Source organism: Serinus canaria, chromosome 4 (assembly GCF_022539315.1).
Source record: "Serinus canaria isolate serCan28SL12 chromosome 4, serCan2020, whole genome shotgun sequence".
Lineage (NCBI taxonomy): Eukaryota > Metazoa > Chordata > Aves > Passeriformes > Fringillidae > Serinus > Serinus canaria.
The window spans coordinates 60,426,256-60,453,238 of record NC_066317.1 but is presented as its reverse complement, the minus strand read 5'-3'; the positions used below and the strand labels follow the sequence as shown (position 1 = coordinate 60,453,238).

At 38.2% G+C, this 26,983-nt stretch overlaps 1 protein-coding gene across 1 annotated transcript in view; it reads right to left on the bottom strand.

The window, feature by feature from the left end:
• Nucleotides 1-3,641: 3,641 nt before the first annotated feature.
• Nucleotides 3,642-26,983, bottom strand: part of SORCS2 (sortilin related VPS10 domain containing receptor 2) — a 536,027-nt gene continuing 512,685 nt past the window's right edge. Inside the window, exons 24-28 of the mRNA XM_030239088.2 lie at nucleotides 26,786-26,885; nucleotides 25,191-25,293; nucleotides 16,652-16,797; nucleotides 14,438-14,517; nucleotides 3,642-14,099 (exon numbers count right to left, since the gene is read on the bottom strand). Coding sequence (XP_030094948.1) covers nucleotides 14,076-14,099; nucleotides 14,438-14,517; nucleotides 16,652-16,797; nucleotides 25,191-25,293; nucleotides 26,786-26,885 — 453 coding nt within the window. The 3' untranslated portion in view covers nucleotides 3,642-14,075. The remainder of the gene's footprint in view (nucleotides 14,100-14,437; nucleotides 14,518-16,651; nucleotides 16,798-25,190; nucleotides 25,294-26,785; nucleotides 26,886-26,983) is intronic.

Below are 26,983 nucleotides of genomic sequence, written 5' to 3'. Positions count from 1 at the left end.
TAAAAATTACCTCTAAGAAATGAAAGTGGATTAAAATTGAACTGAGCTGATTACCAGGCTACTTAAAGATGAATGTAGCAATTTCTTACAGATGACTGACAGATGAGATTGAGAAGTGTTTAGCTGTAATTACTCCTTGCTGCTTTTCTTAGATTTTGCTCTTGCTCCTGTTACACCACAATTATTACCAAATTTATAAAGTAGAAGGCTTAAGCATACATTTCATTTTCCCAAACTGAGGGAAGCAATATTCTAGAATAGTTAATTGGGTTTTTTTCTGCAGTTACAGCCTCCAAGATCAGAGTGGAGTTTTAATAGGTAGGTCCATGTACTGCATAATAACAATTAAAGACAAAAAATAAATGAAAACAAACAAAAATTAACCTAAAAACACAACAGGAAAAACAGCAACAACAAAAAATAAACCTTTCATAATGCTGTGGTCTAAAAGGCAGCAAGTATCTCTGGTCTCTGTCTGATTCACAAGACTTGCAGAAGCAAATGGAAAGAAAAAGAAAACCACCTGCATTGCTGGTGTCTCAGTCTCCTGCCTGTGTATCTGTACAACATTATCCAAATGGCTCTGACTGCCATACATAGATAAACCCTATGGGAGATGGTACAAGCATCCCTCCAGACAAGGAAAAATCCTGTTCATACTACAGTGAAGTTCAAGGGAAAAACAAAAATAAGGTCATTCTGGTGGGAAAAAAAAATCATGAGGAGGGGACTGTGTTAACAGGTTATAAAAATGGGAAAACAAAATAGTCCCTGCCACTAATAGTACAAACACTGAGGGTATCAAAATCAATTATCAGGTTCAAAATAACTGCCCAATTCAGCTACAGAACTTGTCACAGAATTTTATGGATGCTAAAAGCTTTTATGGGCCCATAAACAATAAACAAATTTTGTGGTAGAAGATAATTACTTAAACCTATCAAACACAAAGCTCCCTGCTTCAAAACAGAAAAGTCCAGCTCCAGGGAGGCTGGAAATGTGTTCTCTTTAAGTGTCCTTGTGTGCTTCCCCCTGCTCTCCTGACATATTACTGCTGATAAATGAAGCTGTTCTCTTGCACAGAAAAATGCTTTTCTTTTTTCACACCAGCAGTCACAAAAACATTCCCTTCTATAAAGCTGTGTATCATATTCTTTTCAATTTGACTTCTAAAGCAAGAATCTCTCTTTTAAGATAAGGTAATGCAAAAGTATTCCTTCACAATTTATTAGATAACAAAAAAATTTAAATCTTATCAAGGGTAATCTGATTACAAGGGAACAATTTTCATATTAGATTTTGTAAGAGTTGCAGTTACATGGTCCTGAGCTGACCATAAGCTTAATTCCTGGTTTAATTACAAATTTTTAAATAGATTGTTAATTGCTCTCACTGAGTTTTTCCTTAGAATTTTTATTTATTTAGCCTGTTTTTGGCATGTATCACTGATTTTGAATTTTTTCTGAAGTCAGGTTTTGGTATGGTGCTGTAATGGCAGGAATGGATCCTTTTACCACTTTCAAAATACACTGTGCAGCATTTGTACTATTTTGCTTCAGCTTTTGAAAACCATGAAGGTCAGAGTACAGTGCATTTTCTCTACAGCAGCTGGATCCAAAAGAAAACAAAATATCTTTCAAGGCATAAATCACACCAAAAAAAAAAATTGAAAAGAAATCAGTGTCTTAATGGAAAACAGGAAAAAATATTGCCTGTTGTTTATGCCTCAGAAGTTTTATTAGACAGACATGACTTATGATGATATTGAAACCAGTTAAGCTTCAAAATAGGATAGCAATTAATATGACTTTGATGACAATAGCAAAGGAAACAGAAGTGAAGCAATTAGTCTTTTTTTTTCCCATGGAAATCAGTTTCTGAAGTAAAGTAGCCCTTTAGGTTAGACATTAGCAAATTTTATTTGTTGCCTCATTTATGGGAACAGCTTGGCTGTGTCTGTTCTCACTCCTGACCTTCCAAATCAGGAGCTTTCCTTGGAAAGAACTATTGGAACATCATTAAAAATAACTAGCATTTCTTTGAGTTTTGCTTTTATTTATATCAGAGCGCTAAATTTGGAAAATGAGATGTCATTTGAGATCCAGCAGTCTTCTTTTGTAGAGATAAACTGCAGTTAAAGCCTCAGCTAGGCACAGTATAGGATTAGTGAACCTAAAATAACAAATTGCAGTGTTCAAGCAGGGGAAGCCTCAAGCTTCATTCCTGCATCCAGCCACACATTTAGCATGGTGTGCCACTGCCCACACCACAGTGCTCCTCCAGCTGCCAGCTGCTTCAGCAGGCACCCTGAGAAAGTGCTGAACTAGGGCAGACTGAGAAAATTCAGTTTCATCTGGTCTGAATTATTTTTCTTTTTAATTATCCATCTTTAGATCCTCCAAATATATCCACTCTGTGAATAAATAATCCATTTGTGATCCTATTAAAACTTCATTGCAGTCTATAAAATGTGTATGGGTAGTTAAAAAATTGGTAAGTAATAATTCATGGTGCTGCTTTAGCCCAGTGTGAGGTTTAATAAACTTCACATTGCACATCCACAACAATGAGCAACACCTCTGTTCTTCCCTGTTGTGGGCAACAGGCAGTGGAAAGAGCCAGCAAGTGTTTGTTCTACCAGTGTCAGACTTTCCTTGGGAAGGTACCAAGCTACACAGCAGCAAGCAGCTCTCAGGAAACCATCCAGGCTGAAAACAGGAGCTACACCAAAAGCAGCTCATCTCTAAACTTTGAAGCAGGAAGGAATGCCCAGTCTGTAGGGATGCAAGGCATTTTCTGACTTCAGCAATTCAGGGACCTTTGCAAAGACAGAGAGCACTTGCCAGGACCAGTAGGAGAAAATCTTTAGGACATTCAGGTCAAGACTTTATAAAAATACACTATAATTTTGCATTTCATTTCCAAAGACTGTAGGCAGATGAAATAAATATTATACATAGAAGCCGGGCATGTCCAGTGGGCCTGAGTCTGAGGATTTTGGTTTTCCTGGCTTTGTAAATGATTGAATATAGCTTGTAGCTCAGTTTTATTTTGAGTCAACAAAATAAACACAGCTACATCCAGCTTAAGGGCTAAGTTTGACTTGCAGACCCCTCAATTTTGCAAAGAGAATGCAGCTTCTCCAGCACAGGCAATTCCTTAGGAAAAGAGTGAGATAAAGGAAGGGCAATTAATAAAAAGAAGAGAAGAGATTGGAATAAAGGCACGGGAGGGGCAGAGCACACACACCTTTGTTCTGTTGATGGCTCTCTGTCACAGGGAGATGAAGGCTGAGACCTGCGGAATTCTTTGGCAGGACAGAAACTCTTAGGGAAGAGCCGCTGCAGGGTTTCCGTCTGACCACGGGATGTCACCCTCCGCCAGCTACACTGCAGACACCTCCCAGGGAAAGGAAAAAGGACTTTTCCCTCTTTCCCTAGGAATGGAGGCGAGCTGCAGTGTAGGACGAAGTGGAGCGGCTAAAGAGGAGGAGAATGAAGGTTTGCTGCAGCTTTTGAGCTCAGTGTGGCAGAATTGAGTCGTTTGCTGCTAAATACAGACACACAAACCCTGGGGACTGGTTAAACTGTTTCCCCTCCAAAAAACCCCATGAGAAGCTTCAAAAGAAAAACAAAGCAATCGATAGTTTAGAACCAAATTTTATTAAAGAACAACCTGGAGTGCAGGTTCTCAGGACAAATGCATACCTTTGGATGCAGTGGAGTACACAGGTACGTATACAGTAGTTTGCCTGCTACATGTTTGGAAGCTGAAAGAGACCGTGATAATCTGTACTGCACAGTTCATCTCCATTGGTAAAAGTTGCCAAAAATTTGCTTGTGGATTGCTAACAGATACTTGGTTATGTGTGTGCACTACATATTGCACAAGACTTTTTGATTAAGCTATTACTTGTGCAATTGAATCACAGTTAAGTGTTACGTCAAGCATATTCAAACATATATTTGTTTCCTTTTCTCAAAAACAGCACGTCACTACAAAACTGCCATTAAATGTTACATATTTACAAAAATATACAAATAACACTTTTCCCCATGTTTGACAATGCACCAATTATGGATTTATTTCATTCTTCACTTGAGCCCTGTTACTGTATACAAAGAAACCTGCTTAAAGTCAAGGTCACCTGAAACAAAATTAGGAGAAGGCATGTTCTGTTTTCACAAATGTGCAAAGGCAGAAGAAGAGGGCTGTGTAGCCAGGTGTGTTAAAGGTAGGGGTTATAGCATACTGGTAACTGCTAAGAACCTTCACATGGAGTGGAATAACCCTCTGGTCAAATATTAAGCATTTGCTGATCAAGCAGTCATAAAATTCAGTTCCACCTTGGTTGTAATTAGCTTACACCTATCCAAGAACTCTCATGCTAGCAATGGGAAAGAAAATTATGGCTAAAATCAATGAGTAACCTGTGAGTAACAGGTGCATTGAGAAGACCAATTTTAACCTGCAGTTGCTTTCCAAATTCACCGTGGATGAAATTCTTCTGTAACACAAAGCTGAACTGATAATGTCTGTGGAACTGCAAGGACATAAATTAGGGTAGAATTTGGCCCTGCAATGCCAAACAAATGATGTTTCACATTAACAACAGGGTAGCGAGACATGCTTTGTGAATCTTCACGAGACATATGTCAAGTCTAGTTTTTATTTTACAGCCTTTCATATACTTACCAAGAGCTGCAGCAAAAAATAGCCACAAAATATTATTTAGGCTTGGTTTAATTACCATTTTTTCCTGTTTTGTTTTCATGGGTAATGTCAGCAAAATCTATATTTATCTGTCCGCTCCTGGATTAAGAGACTTTGCACCCGCCTGTGCTGGGACAGCCACAGATGCACTGTAAATAAACTGGCTTCCATACTTTGCTATGAAAAAGGAAAATTCTCCCATTCCAACTCTCATCTCTCCAAATATTCCTCCAATCTAGGATGAAGCAATATTCCTAGTGCTGCTTCATAAATACAACAAGTTAATACAACAAGTTAATTTCATTTAGGTGAGGAAGGGCAATACCTGATGCCTCCTAAATCTACACTTGCAATGCTCTAGGGTGGTATTCTTTAAAATCACCTTCTACAAAGAAACCTATCAAAGCTTAATGGAAAGATAAATCACAGGTGCTGTACATACTTGTTAAAATAAGTGGGAGGTAAAACAAAAAAAGTGGAAGCTTCCCAAAGCACTCTGCCAGATGATCAAGTTCCCCACCCTCTTCCAACCTGCTATTCCTCTGCAAACTTCTGATATTTATTTTTCCTCAGCCATAGGGAAGAGGATGAAAATTAGTTAATCACCTTTTAACATCAACCCAGTTTTTTGACAGAATGACAATCAGAGAAAAACAACTCAGAGAAGACTGGGATCAAGAGAGGAGAACTCAAGTATACTTCTCCATTTGATTATGTTTTCCCTTCAGAGCCTTCTGCACTGTAGCAAGCACAACCCATGACTTTACACCCATGAGGAAATAAATCACAGCCTGTCAGTGACAAATGAAAAAAAGGATCTGTACTCAAAGGCCTGGTGTGTATATGAAATGGAGGAACTCTCTGTTCCTAAAATTAAAATTTCTAGTCACATGTTCAGTAAACTCCAATCACTGGTGTTTACCCTCAGGAATACTACACCAGCTCCATTCATCCTCTTTAAACATTATAAAATTACAACTCATACAGGCATTTTAGCAAATTACATTTTAACAGTATAAATGCAAGAGACAGACTCTATAAAATAATTCTTTTCCCTTGTCTCCTAGCTCAGTGCTGTGCTAGGGAGGAGCACCATTAGCAAATGACCCCCACTCATCTGGAACACACATATCTCAGCTCTGAAAGCAACATCTTTTCCATGCACCTCAGATGGGATGTTGCTGCAAGTCAGATCTGTCTTAAATTATATGTAGAGATGGTGATAATTTGGCATGTTCCTCGTGCTGCAATTTAGACTCATGGTTTAAAGCCTCTGCATGCAACCAACAAAACAAAATAGTTGCCATTACAAAGCAAAGTAAGCTTCAAGACTTAACCTAAACAAAATAAACAACGTGGAAAAACCAAACACACTGGTAACTCTGACTTTCCCCCTGCTTTTCCTTGTCCTATTTAGTCCTGTTCTCCCCTCCCTCCCACATCTCTCTCACTTACATTCCCTAAGACAGGCTGTACCCTTCCAAGGTACCGCTGGGCTTTTCAATGATCTTACTCCCATTACATTCTCCAAGCTCCTCCAGCTCATTCTGCCAAATATATCTGGTGACTTTGTTTAAATTTGTATTTTATGGAACTTGAATCCAAGCCATTTTCCCCACCCTCTAGGAAAGTTTTCATACAGAACCATAAACCTGTCAAGTCGAATTGCTCCTGACCCTCTATTAACAAAGATTTCTCTTTACTTCACCTATTCTTCAGCTTTGGGTTGTAAAAATTTCTCTAAAAGGCTGTGTCTCAGCTTGGGTCTCAGTATTTCCCATACTGAAATACAAATGCAGCCCAGTGGTCTGGCAAGGTGCTCTACCCCTGCTGCAATTCTGTACCTGCCAGACTGCAAGGCTGGCAAAGAAAGCCAGCCCTTGCTGTGCTCCAGGAAACTCATGGGAACACCATGTCTCAGCCATTAACCCAAAAGGAGGCAGAGGAAGATATCTGGGAGATAACAGATAACCATCTTTGCCAATTAAATACATAATTTTACTACAGACCAATGGCAAAACCAATATATACACTGGTGAGAGAGGAAATGCTGGTTTTTATTCTTTCAGGGAGTATAATACTCATCCACATCTCAAACCAGAAGCATGTGCTCTGTGGGATGAATTTCTGAGAGAAGTTCTTGAAAAGTAAAAGATAAGAATTCCAGAAAGGTTCAGCAAAAATGAAAGCCAAAATTAGAGCTTAAAGGATTAAAAGATACTGAAGTGGGAAAGAAACAGGAAGGATGGACTGCAGTGACACAAAGCACAGGGACCCTCATCTACTCACACAATACAGCAGAGCTTGGAGGAGAAGCAGGGATGGGGAAGATTGTGATTCTTCTTGCTATCAGTTGGGACACAGTAGGGTGCATATCCAAATAGAAACACAGACAGTAACATAAAGGAGAACAAACAGCAAGGAAGAAAAAGTGAACTGTAGAAAACTGTCATCTGGAGAAGCCAGGCAAGGCAGAGCCACAAACAGCAGCAATAATGAAAGAGAACAAAAGGACGACAAAACAGGGGTGGGGGGGAAGGAGGAGAAACAGAAAAGAGAGGAAATTTGGCCTTTTTTTTCCCCCTAGATTTAGAAGCTACTTGCAAAGATTTGGAAGCATTAAACCATGCAGGTGACTTCATGAACAGTTACTTTGCTATTTCAGCATCTCAGAAGATTAACCCCAAAGAGAGGAGTGTTTTTACAAGTAAATGGAGCCAATGAATTTGGCAATTCACTGGGCAGTTTGTTTGTGAAGATATTCTGTAATTTTAACCATTTAAAAGCCCTAATGTGAACCTGAAGCATAGATGTGGTGTATTACAATATTTGGACAAGTTTTACCATTTGCAAGCTGCCAACGTGCCTGTTACTGCTGTTTGAGGTCACGCTTCCTCTGCACAGTCCTTTCTATTCAAAATCCATAACAAGAATATCTCAAAAGCCACATGGATATAAGCCTGCTGTTCTCCTGTATGAGCTGTCCTCATTAAAAGGATCTCTTTCACCATTTCAGAAAGATTTCATTTTTAACCTCTTTTAATCAATAAGCAGTGTGAATTAATGCTTTTTCTAAAAAGCGAATAAGCCAATTCATTTGCTTTGATCTGCAAGAGCAGACACTGTCAGTAAGAACTAAATATAAGTATCAAAAGCTGGCTAAAATTAGCAACAAATAACATAGAAATTTTAAGACATGTTAAGAAAGTTATTTGGAATGCCTGGCCTTCCTGGTGATTAATATACTCATTATATCATTAAAAAATGTGCAAAAAAGGCATATTATTTAAGCAGTGCCAGGTACTGCTGCTTGTATTATTGCTGCTTAACAGGGCTTTGTGTCCACTGTATTGCAAGTAATCAGTGTAAAGATGCAAATTTTACAGAAACTCAGAAATCAAGGCTGATCAAAACAGACAAAGCTTGTGTGAAATGCAAGTGTTGCAAAGAAAAAATATTAAGCAAAATTACTTGTGTAAGGGAAAGAATGCACTCTGTCAGGGCTAGTAAATGTTCTGAAAGAAAATCAATCTGGAAGGAAGAGAGGCAAAGAGTTGGCAAATAAGAGTATGTATTTTTAGAGATACTACTAAGAAGTATTTAATGCAAATCATAACAGCTCTTTGATAAGGATTTTTTCACACAGCTATGTCCTTGTATTGCAGAATGCATATTTCTAAGCCTTCCAGTATTTCTTATGTTAAAAACTATTTTACAGAAGATCATCTCAGCTACCAGCATATAAACTAGCTGGAAACAGTAATGCTGACAAGCTTCACATATGAAAAAAAATAGGTATGAAAAGAATGGAAGTCATACATGGCTCCACAATTCACAGTTAAAGTAATTTGCTACTCCATTTAACAGGAGGAAAAAAGCTGGGACTGAAGATTTACAGAAATGAGATCTCATATTAAAAATCATGAAACTAACTTGCTGTACATATCAATTTCAATGGGAAAATATTCCAAGAGGATGCATTCTTTACCCTCCAGAGCAGCCTGAAGTATCATTACAGGTTCTTCTTTCCCCAATAACCTGCACTCTCTCTGCTTATGCAACACACTTGAAAAGAAGGAACAAATAAGAACCTTTTCTGCATGACATTCCCATCCAGATTTGGGAAATGGGCTGTTCTAGGCTGTCTCAACATGGAGCAACCCTTCTGCACCCCCTCCAGTCCGAGCAGGCACAGAGAGCTGGAGGCAATGCTGCTGAGGTGATCAGCTGGGGACAAGGGCTGGCTTGGGACTATGAATTTGAGAGGGCACAGCTTGCCATTTCCCAAAGACTGCAGGGTTAGGCTATTAATTGCAAAAGCTAACCAGGGGTCTGAGTTATTTGTCACTTTGATGATTATAGTCTAAAAATAAGTCAAAACCATTACAGGAATAAAAATGCATTTAAATGGCACTGAGAGGGCAAATGCTAAGAAGCTGACAGGAAATACAGAACACGAAAATACAAACTTAACATTAAGATAATTGTCTGAGCAGACCTTACTTATAGTCAATGAAATACCATTCTAATGAAGGTTTTAGGTTTTCTCAGACTAGTACTGGCTATGTGCCAGTCTCTTGAAGAAAGTTGTAAAAGCAGTATGCAGCTGGGACTAAAACAGAGAAAATGAGCCAGCAAGCAGCTTTTTGGCTGGACTTAAAAGATAAAACAAACTTTTGCATCTCAAAAATCAAGATATATGAAGGTAAATGCTTATAAATTTTGTCCTGGTGGAAATCCAATATTTTGAGAGAAATGGGCACTTACTTTCATCTAAAATGCTGAAATAAAAATGAATATGGAAGCAATGTAGTGGTATCAGTCAATATACAATAAAACAACTACAATAACTCCAACTGGCAGGGACTGTGCAATGAAAAAAAATGTTTAGTCTCTCTATTCCCCTGAAGTCTCATTAATGAAAAAATTACAAAACATTTTAATAGGAAACATAGAAAAAAATCTATGACTGAAATTGTCATCGATTCTATCTACTTAGAAATATTGACTTGAAATAACACTAGAAATTCAAAACTTATCAGAACCTCTGGTTCATCATCAAAAAGCTACTGCATGTATTTAATTTCTTACAAGGACCTTCTTTTTCTCACACATTATTTTTAGCATGTATGTGTGTAAGGAGGATGGAAATGACTGCACTTCCATTCTATTAATCTCTATTAAAGATACAGCTTACAGTAGTAGAGTCTTCCCACTAAGGGAAGGTCTCATTGGACTGAAAACTCAGCTAACCATGGTAATCATGTCAGATGAAACCTGCTTTGCACTAGGAACTACTCATGGCAAAGCAATGTTTTGTCTTTCTCTACAGGACAGTTAACAAATCATCTACTTTATATGAATAAACAGCTTACTCCTCATTACACCAGTCATTGAAAGAAGAAAATGCATCAAGAAGGATTTAATTCAATGAGAATATCATAAAAGAGTTCCAAGAAATTGGATGTGAATTGTGGAAAACAACAACATCTCGCCTCAGGCCATCTGTTTCTTCACAGCCATTTCCACCACCCTCTTCAACAGAGTATAAAAATATACACTAGTTTATATTGCTTATATTATTGAAAAATTAATTAACACTGTGTGCATTTTCCCTAAATGTCCTCTGAGCATTTCTGAGCATTTTATATGGATGGGCTGTTCCAAAGCCACATAAAACATTTAATGTCAAAAGAGAAAGCAAAGATAACAGCTGTAAATCTTGATGGTTCTGTTGGAATGCTTCAGATCATACTGCTTGGAGCACTCTGAAAAGTACAGAGTGTTATTGAAATTGCAAATACATCAGATTTTAAGAAGGCCAAAAGAGGCCAATGAGGCCAGTACACTGCCAGTTTTTAAATTCAGCATAGTTCAATATCAGTGCTGATAAATATTACTGTATCCATTTTTATAAGGTTTTCAATCAAATAACAATGCAGAGATGTGAGTTCACAATACTAGTGTGCAACAGCAAATTCACAGCCAATGTTGCAGTGCTACCACATAACAGTATGTTCCAATAGCAGTGTTGAAATAAAACTACCATTTTTTTTCTTTTTTACCAGTGATGCACCTTTTCTGAATTATGCATTTTTTACATTTATACAGAATTGCAGCTGGTTTCAGTAGAGAACTTTTAAGAACAATAATAATTACAAGTGAAACAAAGAAAGTTAAACCATGAATTTATGCTCACAAAATTCTTTTGCTCTGATGATCCTTAACAAACAATAATGAATTTAGCCTCACAATATCCCTGTGAGGTAGGTAATTACTATCAGCCCCATTTTACAGGTGGGGAAACCAGAGCACATACAAGGGAAGTAACTTGCTCAAAGTCTGGGTACAGAATCCAGGTATCTGACAGTCATCCTCTGTTTCTTAGCCACCACATCACCCTTCCCACTAAAAAACATAACTAAAATATGTACAAATACTGCATGTGTGCATGCACACATGTGTGACTAGCACTTGTGCATAGAAGCAGTTCTGTGTTTCTGAATAGTCATGTATCAGGATTTTAGATACATATAAAGAATAAAAAGGTATTTATTCTTTATGTGTATCTAAAGATTTGAGAACTAGCACTAGTGAGTCTTTTCATTTACAGATAAACCAAGACACCAGGAATGAGAAAATGATAATACTTTCTCAGTTTTAAAATAATTCATTTAAAAATTATTCTTGCAAGGAAATCAAAGGCTTCCTTTATTATCTGCTGGGTATTATTAATACAGTTATGGCAATACCAACATGTGTGTAGAAAACTGTTTTTAAGACATGACAAACCAACCTCACAGGAATGCTGTATGAATCAAATTAATAAGCATTGGAAAAAAATATTACAGGCACTACACTGTGCTAAGTGTTAATTAGAGTACCAAGCAGTTAAATATTCTAAGTTCCAAAAGACTCCTGTGATCAGAGACACAAATCATCCTGAATTAAATGTATAAAAGTAGCTGTTAAAGCATAAATTAGATGTGTGACCTAGTTCCAACCATGGGAGAACATCCCCAAGCTGGAGCTTCCATCCCTTTCCTTGTCTATGAAGCTGGTTTGCCACTCACCTGCCCTATACAGACAACCGATTTCAGATTTATTCCACAGGATGATGTAAGATAGTTGCAATGTTATTTTATTCTCTGCTCCAGCTCGTTTCTACTAGAAAAAGCAAGAAGAGCTGGTGAGGAGAGAAAGCCCCTGGTGCAATGATTCCAAGAGTTTCCAATTCACAGCATGATTTGTATATGCACTTCTCTTCAAGGAAGCCAGACTCAGATACATTTAAAACTTTGGATTTCCATAGTCTGGCATACAACAGTCAGCCAGGGCATTGCTTCTCTGTTAATAGGTTTACATGGCACTATACAACTAAATAGGCAGAAATCTTAGAACAATTTTTGTAATTGTTTTCCTGAGCAGTTTGCAAGTGCTTTTCAGAGTCTTCACTCAGACTTCTCCACCTAGTTCCTTACAGTAAATTTATAATCTAGATTTTCTTGTGCTTTACTTATACATCCTATGGGGTTCATGAGAGCCTACAGTACTACACTGAGTTACTACCTCCCAGTCCACTGCATTTGATGATAATATGCTCTGTATTCACAGCTACATGGAAGAATGATTCCAATGCATACACTGATTTTAAGACAGTTCTTTTCTATTTGACTAACCTTCATTATTTTCTGTTAGCATTTCCAGATGATGCCCTGTCTGTATCCTTCTTAAACAAGGTGGTGTGCAAGCCTGTCGCTAGCATCAGTATGACATTCAGTGAGTACAGAGTTATTTATTCTCTATCAAAGGCAAAAAGTGAAGAGATTATATGGGTTTCTGAGAGAAGCATCCTAATCCCAGGCAGCTGTGACACACAGGATGCCAGACATTTAAACTCACCACACCACACTTGTTTTCCTACATGGCTAAAGTAAACTGCAGAGAAAAGACTGGAGGAGTGTGGATTCACTGCATCACCATTTCCTAGGCATGCAGAGGTCAAGACTAGGAAACTCTGACCCAAGTGACAAAGTTGGGATTAGGAAACAAGGACCTGACTCACAAACCTTTCTGCAGGCAGCTCCTCCAGAAGCCCTTCCCCTGCTGTCCCTGCAGAAAAAGGGGCCAGTGGTGGTAGGGACTGAGAGACACCCTGTGGTGATGGGAAGGAAACAGGAAGCCCTAAATCCCTTCCCATCATCCCCGTGACCCTTTGGATTGTTAAACCAACCCCAGTGGAAAAGGTCAGGTTGGGGTTTGCCCACTCCCACCAGCAAGGGCAAGTGCCAGGGGAAATCCCAAGCAGGGATGCTGTGGGAAGGAGATGGCAGCGCTACCCAGCCCTTCCCAGAGCAGAACTCTGACCCACCTGGCACAGCTGCCCTTATAGGAAGTGTTAAAAAAATAACCATACAAAGAAAACTGTGTAAATAGGTATTTACACTCTCTGGAAAATTAAAAAGAGACAGGCCACCAGCCTAGGGTTTAACAGGAGAACTCATCTGGCAGCTGCCATCATCCTAGAGGGGCTCACTCAGGAAAAAAAAAAAAAAAAAAGAGCAACTAAAATGACTGTCTGCAAGTGAAGGCACCTGGTCTGGAAATAGCATCAAGCTGGTGTTTTTCTTTCACATGTGATGGGATGGGGGGAGATACTGCTGCTGATAGTTTTTCAGGACTTGCTACACTTACAAGAGCATTATTGTATATTACAAGGAATCCTAATTAATATTTTACTTCCTTTAATCCTCAGAAGGGCCTAAGCCAAAATTTGTTAGATTGTCTCACACATGTTTAAGAGCTGGTCTCAGCTAGGAGTGCATTTGTCTCTCCCTCAGTCCTTTCCCAGTACAGAAACACTTGGCTTACTAAAAAAATTGTCATTGTGATCAACCATCTTTTCTGGTCTAGTCACTAGTGTAAAAATCACCTTTTCAGGCTGAAGACTCCCAGCCTTCCACTGCATACCTCAATTAAAAATATAATTAAAAAGTTACAGTCAATCATTCTAAAAAATAAACATAAAGAAATAGAGCATATACAGAAAAGAAACAAGGTGGCATTGAAGGTGCCTAGGGCTACAAATTTGCTACCATAGTTTGAGTTTCAGTCGAAATGAGTTCCCAGGCCATAGAGTAACACAAGACATGTAATCCTTCACCCTTGGTAACTGATGATGGATGCTTTTTTCCACAGGACGGATAAGAAACCTCCTCTCCATCAGCATTTACAGCCATGTTTGCAATTTTGGGACATCACCAGGGAAAAATAAAACGGTACAGTGAAGAGTCTTTCGGTTTTTGTGTTCAGCTGCAAGTATCAGCTAACCAGGTAACTGTGCATCTCTCTGGAGTTGATGCTCAAAACCACGCCTGAGTGATTGCCTAGGGAGATACAGAAACAAAAGGCCAACATTAGTGCATTTCAGGCACTCCACAATAAATCCCCCTTTTATTGCAGAGACAAGTAAATTGCATAAGAGAGTGTCTTTATCAAACAACAGGTCAGGTGAAGGTTGGTGCAACAGCTCCATGTACCTACAGCACACTTTTGCACAAAGCTTTTGCTCATGGTGGTGGATTTGTGGTGAATTCCTAGGGTTTCTATCCCAGTGACAGCATAGGTTGGTTCTCTTTGTGGCTTATAAAGGTGTAGTTGTCTCGAGGGGTGCAGGTGAGGGAGGAGAATGGAACCTGAGGCGTCCATTCGACATGCCACTGACCTGGGACTGGACACTGACCGGCATCAGCAATAAGGGAACTCTGTAGCTGTTCAAGTTGCCACTTCTCCCAGAAGGAGTCACTGCAAGGTAATGGTGTTGAGGAGTCCCAAGGTGGGGGTTGCGATAAAGTAGGCAACATAAAATATATAGAAAACAAAAAAAGTGGATGGGTGAGTCTGGAAATACTGTACTGTGGAAATTCAAAAGTTATGAGAAGAGAGAGAACAAACAGAAACCCAGGCCTGTAACTCCCTGCTGCGCATGGAGCGGAGGCAGCTACTGACATCTCCCAAGAGGGAGGGAGAAAGATCACCAGAACTAGGAGGGATCTCCATAGCATAGGAACCTTCTGCAAATAATGTAGTAAACCAGAATTTAATATAAAGCAGGGATTATAACATGTCTCATAGTCTAAACCAGATAAAATAGAGTATCATTAACGGGAATATTTACTTGGCAGTACTGAGCAATACCGGAGCTAGTGGAAAGTATTGCAAATAACAAAACAGTAGAGCGAGCAGGAGTGTAGTTTTATGTATTAAATAACATCTTCTGTCTAAAAGCTCTACAGTAGCTGAAATATACAAATGATTATGATCCACCAAAATGAGCTTTTTACACTCTCCTGGAAAGTCTGCTGCTGCAGACAGCTTGGCTGAAGCACAAATCACCTCAAAATCACATTCATGTTCTTATGTCATCAGAACATCATGATCTTGTACTCTTCAGCCCAAAAATAATGCTCTGCTCAGATAGAAGATTTTTGTTTTCTCTGAGTAACAAGTGCAAGGCAAGCAGAGATTAATTCTATATGTGTTACAAATCAGGATAGCATTTCTTTATTGTAGCATCCCAAGCTGCCTTCTTTTAAATAAGCCATGAGGGATTTTCTACCATTAAAAGAAGTTATGCTTTTGTACTACAGGTGTTTGAATGCTCCACTTTAATGGCTATGTTTGCAAGGACCTTATTAGCATTCAGCTTCTCCTCTAAAAACCCTGGAGACGAGATGACCAAACAAATTTAACATAGACTTTGTTTTTCCAGGTTTGTTTTTGGAACTAACTCCGGTAAAGTCAGGGGAGCAGCAAAGGTCTTCTTGCAAAATTAGAATGAAAGCAGTGATACTCATACACAAGGTTGCCAGAGAAGAGATAGAAATACACAAAGCAAAGCAAGAGGCTGGATTCTTCCCTTGTGTTCAAAGCTAACACCTCCAAGAACCTAGAAGCAGCAACAGTTCTGCAAATAAAAATAAAGACATCGACAACAAACAGAAAAGGTGAAACCCAAAATAAAGAAATCTCTCCTCAGCCCAGGTTCTATCTTGCCCAGGCTACCTCAGGTGCAGCTAAAAGACATCTTCTTCCTTGGGGTTCACAAAGATGTTACAATTGCCTTTCTTACCATCAATCTACTGCTACAAATCCCAAAAGCTTTGGATCATCTGATTTATTTTCACCAATTTCCAGAAATGGAACTGGGTGTTATTTACATTGTCCTACAATTTTCAGACTGTGACCTGAAAGCAGTCTGAAGACAATGTAATATAGATCAGAACTCCATGTTGCATTAAAACTAACCACAGGGTGCCAGGAAATACACTTCCACCTGACACTGAAATCATTTGCACTGAGATACTGACAGAAAGTTTCCCTCATGGATTCTTTATAACCACCTCATGAATACTAGAAAATCAACAGCTAAATTAAGGAAGACTTATGATACTTTTAATACATTAATAAATTTAACGTTTCTAATAACAAAAACTTTAAATGCCATTGGAATATGAAGGCAAATAAAGCAATGGATCTCCACACAATCCATCTGAAATCACAGAAGCATTGACTCTACAAATCCTTCTGGCCTGAACTCAATTTTTCACTAATTTAGGGGATTATTGAGTGAATTCAACTGTTGCAGATTATATCCCATTCTACCCAATATAATTTATCTAAAATTGTCCAAGTCAGTCTCCTGACATTAAACTATGTCTGTACTCATGCTCTGTATAGCACATCATCCATACATTAGCCTGTATCTCGAGCAAGCCAAAAGGTGATTGAGATAATCCCTTGTTACTGGTGTTACCATTTGCATCTTTTTGAGACTGAACAGAAAATGAAAAAGAACTAAAATGAAAACAAACATCAATTTAAAATCAACTACTTATGAAAATTTATAAGCTAAAAACGAAGTTACCTCTTGCGTTACCTAGTGTTTGAGAGTCCAGATCATCATCAATAAACTCCTCACCCTGGATGATGTTCTGGGTGTCCTCACTGTGATTAACAGGGCTTGTCATCTCCTGCTCTTTTTCATTGTGCATCTGGGCGTAGACATTTCTGCCTGGCAGTTTCCTAAATGGGACAAGAAGAAAAAAATTTTGGGATGGAATTCTTTTGTGTCACACACACACGGGCATCAGAGCAGAGCTCCAGCAGGACAAAGCTGTTCCAGAACAAAAAATCATCACCAATCCCATCCTTCCTTAATTGTGTGATTATAACCTAAACTTACCAACTCTTTGTTCTCTGTCACAGTTTTATATAACCACCTAATCAGGATCTCCAGACTCACATAATATTTAAGCATCCATTTCTAAGATTGGCAGACAATGAAGAATGTTGAAAAAAATTACTAAAGCCACAGAAAACCTATTTTAAGAATTCAAGCAATGAGAGGGCCCAGTGGGTGCTCATTCTTGGTCTTAGGTGCCTTCACATACGTTAAGCTGGGCTGCAGTCATCATCACATCTCCCTGAACATGTGGGCTGACACTGAAGTGTCATGGCATCAGATGGCATTCCTAGTCAATCAGGGTCAGGGAGAAAAAGTCAAGAGAAGTCCAGGAGACAGGCAGGGGAGAGGAGCAGAGACTGAAGAGCCAGGAGGCCATGACCAAGGGGGAAGGAGTAAGAACATAAACAGGCATCAGTAAGAGCACAAGACGGGGGAGGCTGGTTAAGTTTAGCAGGCAGCACTGGAGGAGACAGAGTATAAAGTTTGGACTGGGAATTGATGAATTAGAAAAACTCCACAAGAGACAATAATTCACTCACTCTGACTGGAATCTAGAGAAACAAAAAGCATTTTATTAAATAATCATCCTGGCTGAGACTGGGAGGCTTAAGACTTAATAATGGTAAGGGGTTCTTAACTAGATTAATTTAAATTAGACTTTGTCAACTCAAAGGGAAAAATCAGAGACTGCTAGCTTTGCTACAGATTTTATGGTTTAAAGATTCCTCAAGAGCCATACCCTTTGTGCTGTAGCTGTGTTCACCTGCAGTCTGCCTAGGCACATGGGGACATCCTTTCCCAAGCACCAAGCAGACACTTCAGATTAGGGAGCTGCAGGCTCTAAGCTCCATTACCTACAGTGCCAGAAGCTGCTTGACAGCTTGAGCAGCATGAAGCAGATCATGGCTGTCAAACTCTGTGCTTAAAGGCAGATTATTACAATGGGCAAAAAAGAAAAACAATGAGAAGAAATGAAAAAAAAATAGGGTTGAACAGCTGTGGTTTCTGTTGAGCCTCTTTAGACAGTGAGAGAATAGAAAAAGTGACACTGATTTTTAGGCATCTCTCTAAAAGCAACCATCTCCTGCTCCAAATTACAGCAGCATTTTAAAGGCTGAATAAATATACAGATTATTCTATTTTCTCTAGGCTTTTGAAGAAGATCCTTTTTAAATGCCGTTTCACAAGAGGGTGGCTTTAGCAAGGGGCACTGTTTTAATTTGAGATAAAAAGTAACTGCAACAAATGATTCTAAAAAACAACTTCCATTACATCAAAGTAATGAAAGCAAAGGGAACTTACTAAAAAATTAAAGATAACTGAAGATAATATTGTCCCTTGAATCTGAGCAATCCAAAAGATAAATTGAGCCCTAGATATCTACACAAACACACATTTCTTTATAGGTATATGTACACACACACACAGACACACAATTATATCTCTAAATAAAAATGAGGTATTTTATCCCATGATTTATAAGCAGTACAAAACCAAAAGGAGAAGGACAAGGATGGAAAGAAGGTTTGATGACAAAATGCTGCTCAAAGTGTTATTATCACTTCAACAGGTCTGTGGGCTCCTCCAACAAAAACATGCACATAAAGCCAAGCCCTGCATCACTCTCCTTTCATTATATGGATAAAAAAAGCCATTTTGCAAGAGGGAAGGACATTCCTCATTACCAAAACAAATACATTAGGTAATTAATTTTGATTTTTTTTCTCTAGGGCCAGTAACTCCAGACTGTTTTTAATGTTTCTGGTAATGAAACTGGTCATGTGGAAAACTATTCTCTCAATCAGACCTGCATCAAACCTGTCAAACTGCTCACTTTCAGTCCATCATCAAAAGCCTAAGGGAGACCAAACCCAGAAGAATGTCTCTGTAACACATCTGCAGAATTAGCACATATGTTTCTACAATAATTATAATAACCTTCTCTGAACTATTTCTGACAGATTGGAGAAGCATCATTGGCATTATCAAAACAATTTTGACATCATAAAAATGTTAAAAATCTCAAATCCATATGGTACATCAGACCCTTGCAGTTAAGTAAAGGGAGAAGAGCTGCTAGTGTGACTACTGCCTATGAAACCAGGTTAACAAAGTGTGTCCTTTAGTGTAAATCCTGAGGCTACAACTCACAGCTCCTGCATAGTGTTATCTCTTCCTAGTAAGAGATAACCATGAGCAGAACACATACTAGTAAAGATGTTCAGGAAGAATGAAGAAATCTCTCAAATTCACAACCAGCCATTAAATGTATGGTTGCTAAGATCATTTCCTTATAGTTTAGAAATAAAAGGAGAAAAAAAAAAAAAGGTGAGCTGTTATTTCTCACTCACCTTATCCTGGCCAATTCTGCTAAGTGCAGATCCTTTGGGGAAGGTATAAAGCTAAGGTACTCAGTACTTCCACACTTTCCTTTGCTTCTCACACTTGCATGGAAAAGACTGTAACATTGAATGGATTGGAGGAAGGAGAATATCACAGGCCTTGAGAAGACATGTACTGTAGGCATTAGAGCTTTTATCCACTACAGAGATCTCTCTGTGTTTCATAGTGGTTCAGCTTTACTCAACCACCCTGAAGGAAATGATAGTCCAAGCCTTCCCAAGAGGCATTTTTAGCACATGAGCCGGATATTCTGTTTATGAGGGACGACCACACTGGGGGATGAAATAGGATGTGGATACTGGAGCCTCACTAAAGATGGGCCTGATTCTGGCAAATTTGCTTCTTACTGCTTGAACATGCAGGATGGAGGCTGCCACCCCTACTTACATAGAGTAAAACTCTAGTGTACCCTGATGTGCTTTGCTCTTCCTCAAGAAGCAGTTAATTTTGAGTCCAGTGTAACTGTCTGAAGCAGGCAGAGCTGCAATTCTTGGGTCTACATAAAAGACTACTGTGAAAACATGACAAGACACGAAATTTGACCCAAGAGATTTGTATCAGCAATATGAAAATTGAAAGCACATTTAGAAGAACAGACAAGAAGATCATGCAATAGTTTCTTTGGGGGTTTAACTCATCTGCAAAATGCATGTGCTTCACATCCATCACTGGAGACAATTACCTCTTCTGAACAGCATTCCATGGTTTACATTTTTAGTTCCCTTTGTTTTTCCTGTAGCATTTTATTTCAATCATGAAAAAGAAGAAATATTATGCCTGCTTTGAGGACCATAAAAATACGAGCTAGAGATGTAATTCTGCACACCACTACTAAAGAACATCACAGCACATGACTTTCACCAAGCTCTCCATGTTCCACACCTTTTAGAAGATATTCCAGGAAGTACTTTGTTTTCCTTCCTTTATTCACAAATTCTAATCAATTCATACCCCAAACTGTTAGCACTTTAAAATGTCCAGCAGGAAGAATCAGCAGGAGGGGGATGTGATATTGATTCCTACTCATTTAAGCTCTAGTTTATTTGGCTTCAATTCCTTCTTTGTGAAAAAAAAAAAAAAAAAATTCATTTGCCTTTATGAAACTTCATTTATTTTGCAGAGGCTTGATTAAAATTCAGGCTACTATAAAAAATATGAACATATTCACATGGCAAAGAGTATGGAATAATGTAGTATTTTCTTGGAACTTAAATAAAAATAACAAAAATAACAATCCATTAAATAGAATACTTCATTGTGGTGTTGGCTTTATTATGTTTGGATAAATGTTCAGATGACTGATTTCTTTGTGCTTTAAGGCATTCCTGATATACTTGCCTCTTTCATTTCTGAAATCTTTTCTGCATGCTATTACTTTGATTTCTGAGGATGTGTTTACAAAATATTATGGAACACTGAATTAGTGCCTGTTTTTTTATCACTAAAAGGCATGGATTGGGACTAAGCTTTCTCTCATGGAACATAAAAGTAGTATAAGCAAGGTGGGGAAAAAAGATAGCTTTTCTTCAGAGACTGAAAATGAGATAGTAAGTCAATGAGGCAGAAAGATAACACAGTTCTGCTCCAGATTGTGGAAATGACCCAAGAGGGGGTTCATTTACCAAAATTGCTACTTGATAGTAGCAGACAAAAAAGGAATACACACAAGATGGTATAAATCTGGGTGAAGATGATTCATGGTGATTTGTGAAAACAACGCATGCAGCTTTAAGTACTAAAGTAGTTTGCATACAAATTAAAAGGTAAAGATTTTCATACTCTTTCAGAAAATTGAATTTCCTGCAATTAGCCAGGTAAAATACATAAACACAAAAGCCAGCTATTTGCTCTGGTTTGGCTACTCTAATATCCTGCTATTATACAGAAATGAAAAATAAGAAAATGATGATTTCAGATCTTCTGCTAGTAGCATGATGATTACATGACAGCTTTGATGTGGCCAAAATATAATTTTCCTTTCCTCCACTTTGCCTGGTGCAGACAGTGCTATTTCCCTTCTCTATACTGTTGCCCAGGATCCCACACCATAAAGCTTCATCTGAGAGGATGAAGAAATCTTTTCTGGATGGCAGCTTGAAAACCACAAAAAAATACAAACATTGTTTCAAAGAGAATGGAAGAAATGTGTTTTTACTGAACCAAATCTAGTAAAGATGGCATGGTATAAAAAAATATATGCAGATCCCAGATCCACATTAAGAAATAGCCCTGGATTTTTCCAAATTATTATCCAGCTGCTTCATATTGTTGTGGGCAAAAGAAGCAGCTGCAGTCCATTTTACCTGGATGCTTAAACAACTGGAGCATATTAGTGACTATTGCAACATGTTGTTTGCTTGAGGCACCCACTCTGTGGTGCTTTCCATAGTCAGGAAGTGAGAGCAGAGCAGGGCAAAGGTGCTTCACTCATGGCTTGCCCACCACCCACACCTGCTGACAGCTCTGCTCCTTCTGCACAGGCAAGGTTGGTTCACCTGCAGGGAAGGACCCCTTGCTCCTTGGTGCCATGCTCAAAATTCCTCCCCTAAACTATCTAAACCAATACCTCAGGAAAACCAAACAGCTCATTTGTTGAACACCATTGCAATTAATTTTAAAAACCCATCACATTTATCATTTAAAATTTACTTGCCCTAATATCCCTAATCTGAAGTCCTTATCTACTCTCATCACAAAGGATCAAACCTCTCTGTTTCTCAAAACATTTTGGATTCTTACTTTTTTTTCCCCTTTGGTTAAACAATGGCTTGGGATTGCCAGGAGTCACTTCCTGAGCTCTGGGGACTCCAGCACCAGTTCTTCTGGAAGTGGTGGGATGCACAAAGAAACCATCAGATAAAGTGGGGGGTGCATGAATTTCAGGAATGAGGACATGAAAGGATAAACACTTGCAATTTTACAGCATGTAATAACAGAGGGCAGCAGTCTTCCTAGTCAATGATAAGTATTTGGGATTAGGGAATATAAATGTCACCTGCAGTCATCCAATCATTAGCTAGACAGCTCTAACAGCTCTGGTTTTCCAGCAGATCATAAACTACAGACTTCAGGAATAATTTGGGCAGGTGGCCATGCTTGGGTACAAGATGTTTCAGCACTCAGAATCCATGGGGCAGTTTGGCCATGTTTTGCCATTTTCTATCAAAGCTGTAGGTCTGCACAAAAGCCTGATATTTTCTCTGCTTTTTTCATCACGTCCTGAACTCTGTCACTGCAAATAAATGACATGCTCTCATGTATGAAGCTGTAACCTCCCTGCCAATCCAGTTACCATCTTATTTTGCAAGCCAGTTTTTCCATTTTGCATCTTTGCAGGTATCAAACTTCGAGCCAGCAAAGAGAAAGAAAGCAGTCCAAGACATGTTCATGCAGTCTCCTGCAAACCACCTGCTCTGCATGGGCTCCAGTGCCAGCTGCAGGTCCTGCAGACCCAGTCAGTGTAGTGATAAAACTAGCATCCAAAAAACTTTCACTGAGGTAGGGAAAAAAGAGTTTTAACCCTTCTTTTAATCTACATGAATGAAGGGAAAGCACCACCAAATGTCTTCCATCTCCTCCTTAGGTTTGTAAATCATACATCATAATTATGGACAGTATTATCATTTCAACACTTTACACATCTGTAATTTCTCTGTGGAATTAAATAATATTTCTATTTCCCCAAGTTATCTGAGTTACCATAGGCCACAGTAATTCTGAAATTATCACCTAAAATTGAACATTTTTTATTGCCTATGGCATTCTTTCAGCAAATTAATTTTTAATACCTAGGCATATAATAGCAAAAAGTCTCCTTAATGTATTATAGCTTGCAACTTTTATATCTATAAAGCACACTCATTTCATAGCCTCAGTCCCTGTGGACCAGTTTGTAAACTTAGATACTCACTGTGCTGACTTTAAAGGGACTGCACTCCCAACAACTCCCTGGAGATCCAGCAATGCACCAACCATCTCCATCAACTCAGGAAAGACTTTTTAAAAAGGACTAAAGATTTTGGTGGGACAGGAGTTCACAGGGAGCCCATGAGGAAAAAGTGATTTTTGAAACATAGCACTGATTAGGTGCTTAATATTATTTGAAGAAGAAATTGCAAAAGAAAGATGCAACCAAAAAATTGTCAATTTTGAAAAGCTTAGCGGTATTATTTTAAAAGGATTCTTTCAAATATCTCAGAAACAGATAAGAGACAGACTAAAATTGAAAACTACTGCATGGTCATTCATCAATGCCAACAGCAGTTTTTAGGCTACGGGCAAACTTTTGAATATATCTCACAATAATTCTCACTTGCATTTAAATTACCACCAGCCCCCAAGTGAAAATGCAAATGATTTTCACGAATCATATATAAAAGTGCAAAAAACATTAAAGATCACAGTTTGGAAATTGTACTGTATTTTTTTCCTTAATAAAAGCTCTACTTGTAAAGCAATGGTTCAGAGAGCATTTTAGAAAGACTCAAGGAGGAATATGTTTCTATTCCTTTCTTGAATATTTTATACTTCTTCTACCATGAAGTAATTGTGACTGTTATTTAATTGCTCTCATTTAAGAGCTAATAAAATATATAAATCAGATAGCTTTTAAAAGATATCACAAGGAAGCTTTATGATCAAAACACAAACAGAAATCCTCCATTGTATTGCTATTGAAATAATATGATTAATCACATCAACCATTTTAATGTGTTTTCATTGCTTCAGGCACCTTAAAGAACAAAATGGATTTTTATTCCATTGTAGACAGTCTGATACAATATTCTGTGCTTTGTCTTTTAAAGCAATCAGTCACTATGAACTCTAAAAAAACTCAGGTTCTTGAAGAAAAATGGGTTTTTCTCTATTGACATAATAATCCTTTAGATAAACAAACTCTTACTTAATGCTAGCTTCATTTACTGCTGTCACAAACTTAATGCTGATAGTAGTTTTATAAACTTGCATTTATTTTAAATAAAAATCACCCCCTAAAAAAAAATGAGACAAATCAGTGAGAATCCTCACTGAGGAAGGACAACAGGAGTTAGTGATGATGATGATGATGAAGATGCAGGCTTGTTTCCAGTATGCTCAAACCCAGCAGCTTCTGAATGCCCCACAGATACAGAAATGCCAGCAGGATAGACAAGGATAACACTGTCCCACGAACAAGAACAAATTATTTAAATTGCACAGCAGCTCAGATTAAAATTAATCACAGACTAAAGACATATCAGACTGTCCAAGGCTGGCATTGCTCAGTTTTGAGAATTTCCTCCACAGAAGAAATGTTTCTTGCAGAAATATTTCTTTCCTCCACACACTCTAGTGCCAAGTTAACTCTAATTTCTTTCTGTCAGTCATTTTCCATGGCATTGCCTCAGCAATTAAAATGTAATGTGTGCAAAGAGAAGCCCCAGAGCATTACATGCTTTGATAAAACTACTTTTTTAAGCAAATCAGCATTGCAGATGCACTCCCTGTCCCAATAGTTTTAGCTTATTCATAACTGTTAGGAGTAATGAGAAGGGAATTATTCAGGAATGATATTTTAGTTCAGCTATGATTCTTGATGGTATTATTTAGAGAAACTGAGCAAACTCTCCATAGTGCCTATATTGTTGATATTTATCTTGGATCACAGCAAGTGAAACAAGCAGCAATTCAGTACCTTGATGTCTGAAAAGTTCAGAAAAATATGATTTTGAAAGTGGTGCACTTCTTGCAATTCTTCAAGAAATCTTTATAACTTACAAACTCTGTCTTGCTAATCTATGGATAAATCTAATTATTAAAATACATCTATTGATTAAGGTTTACTTGCCTTTTGAACTTGTAGAGGATGAAAGCCCCAACTGCAACTAGACAAACAACAAAGAGAACCACAATAGCCCAGTAGCCACTGCCTCCTCCAATCCTCTGAGAGTCTGAAACACAAAATAAAAGAACAGCTTTGACTGTCCCCTTCCACATCATTCACATTCTTGAGCATCCTTTTCTATTTAATTGCCAGGTCAAAAACATTGGTTGTTGTTTTTGCAACCTCTTCTTTTCACTCCATCTGGCTTCTTCAGAAAGGCAAAACCACAGAATTAGTTGGTGAAGAACAGAGGACCCATTTAAAAAAACAGAAAGCAACAAACAGCAAAACCCAAGATCCTGAAGATTTAATTATTTGTGTACTCAGTGGTTGTTTGGGTTTTTTTCAGGGAATCAAAAGTTATCATAGTAAATGATCACACACCCTAAGTATTTGCTTTGCAAAAGCAGGGCTGTATTAATTTCACAGATGGAGAAACTAAGGCTCTGAACAGCAAATGAACTCACCAAGGTAATGCATTGGTAAAGGATGGAATGAACATGGATTACTTTTGTTCTGGCAAACAAATGTCAACCCTTTACACCAGACAAGGTACCACAGTGAGACTGTAGCACAATTCTACATTAGAAACTAGATAAAAGAGCTTTGTTTTCTACAGAAAGATGACAGAAAAAATATCACACCTTAATTTACAAAAATTGATAGTGGCTGGCTAAAGCTGTTCTCCCACAACACACTGAAATTAATAAAAAAGGATATATTATGGGAGATAATGCACAAACAAAAATTACAGGACATTCTCATAAAAGATTCAAGTCAAAGCTGGACTTTATGGTTAAAACATTTTAACACCTCTGTGTTAAAAATACACACAGACTTTCTTCAACCACTTTCCAACAACAGTGAATCCAGAGAGGCAGGAAATGCCAATTCCTCTTGCCCCCACCGCATTTCCATTCGTTTTAAACAGAGAAAAAACACATTTTATCTCAGGACAGGATTAGTAATGTGGGGACCCTACAGCAACCTTCCCTGTAGCTGAGCAGAAGATCAGAGATCCATGGCAGGGATGCAGCAAGCCTTGTGTTAGACCCATGCAGTCACAGCAGCAGAGTTAATGGCTGATGTGAGGGCAAAGAAGTTCTGCTTTCTTAGCAGCCAGTGCAACCTAACGTGCTTTTAGATCCCCAGATGAGTTTTTGAAGCCTTTTTGGCTCTTCCTTCAGAGCACTATTTAGTACAATGGAGGTATTTATGTTGTGGTCACACAGAAAAAGCAAGAAGCATGTGATACAAAATGGAAACATCAAAAAAAATTTATTTGGTTGTGATTGTTAATAATGACCAAATGAAAATGTGTGTGTGTGCGTGTGTGTGTGTGTGTATATATATATATATATATATAAATATATATATATATACCATATATATATAAAATCATATATGCATATATGTTTATTTATATGTAACAGGTACCAAGTAAATATATGTGTTATATGTACACATACATACTGATATCAAGATTTTCTCCTTAAATGATTAGAAATTGAACAGGCATCCAAAAGTTGGTCTATTGATAGGTTTTTTAATATATTTACCTGAACTGGAGTCAGCTAAAGTCACTAAGACCCAGTATCCTCCCCTCAGAAAGAAGCTGATGTTGTGTGCATTCAGGGCCTGCTTTATAGCTGCTATTCTCTGCAAATACAACAGAGAGAATGTCAGATGTCTTGTGCTCTGTTCCACTTTGAGCCACTCAATGTTTTAAAAAGGAAAACCTCTGGTTCTTTAAATGG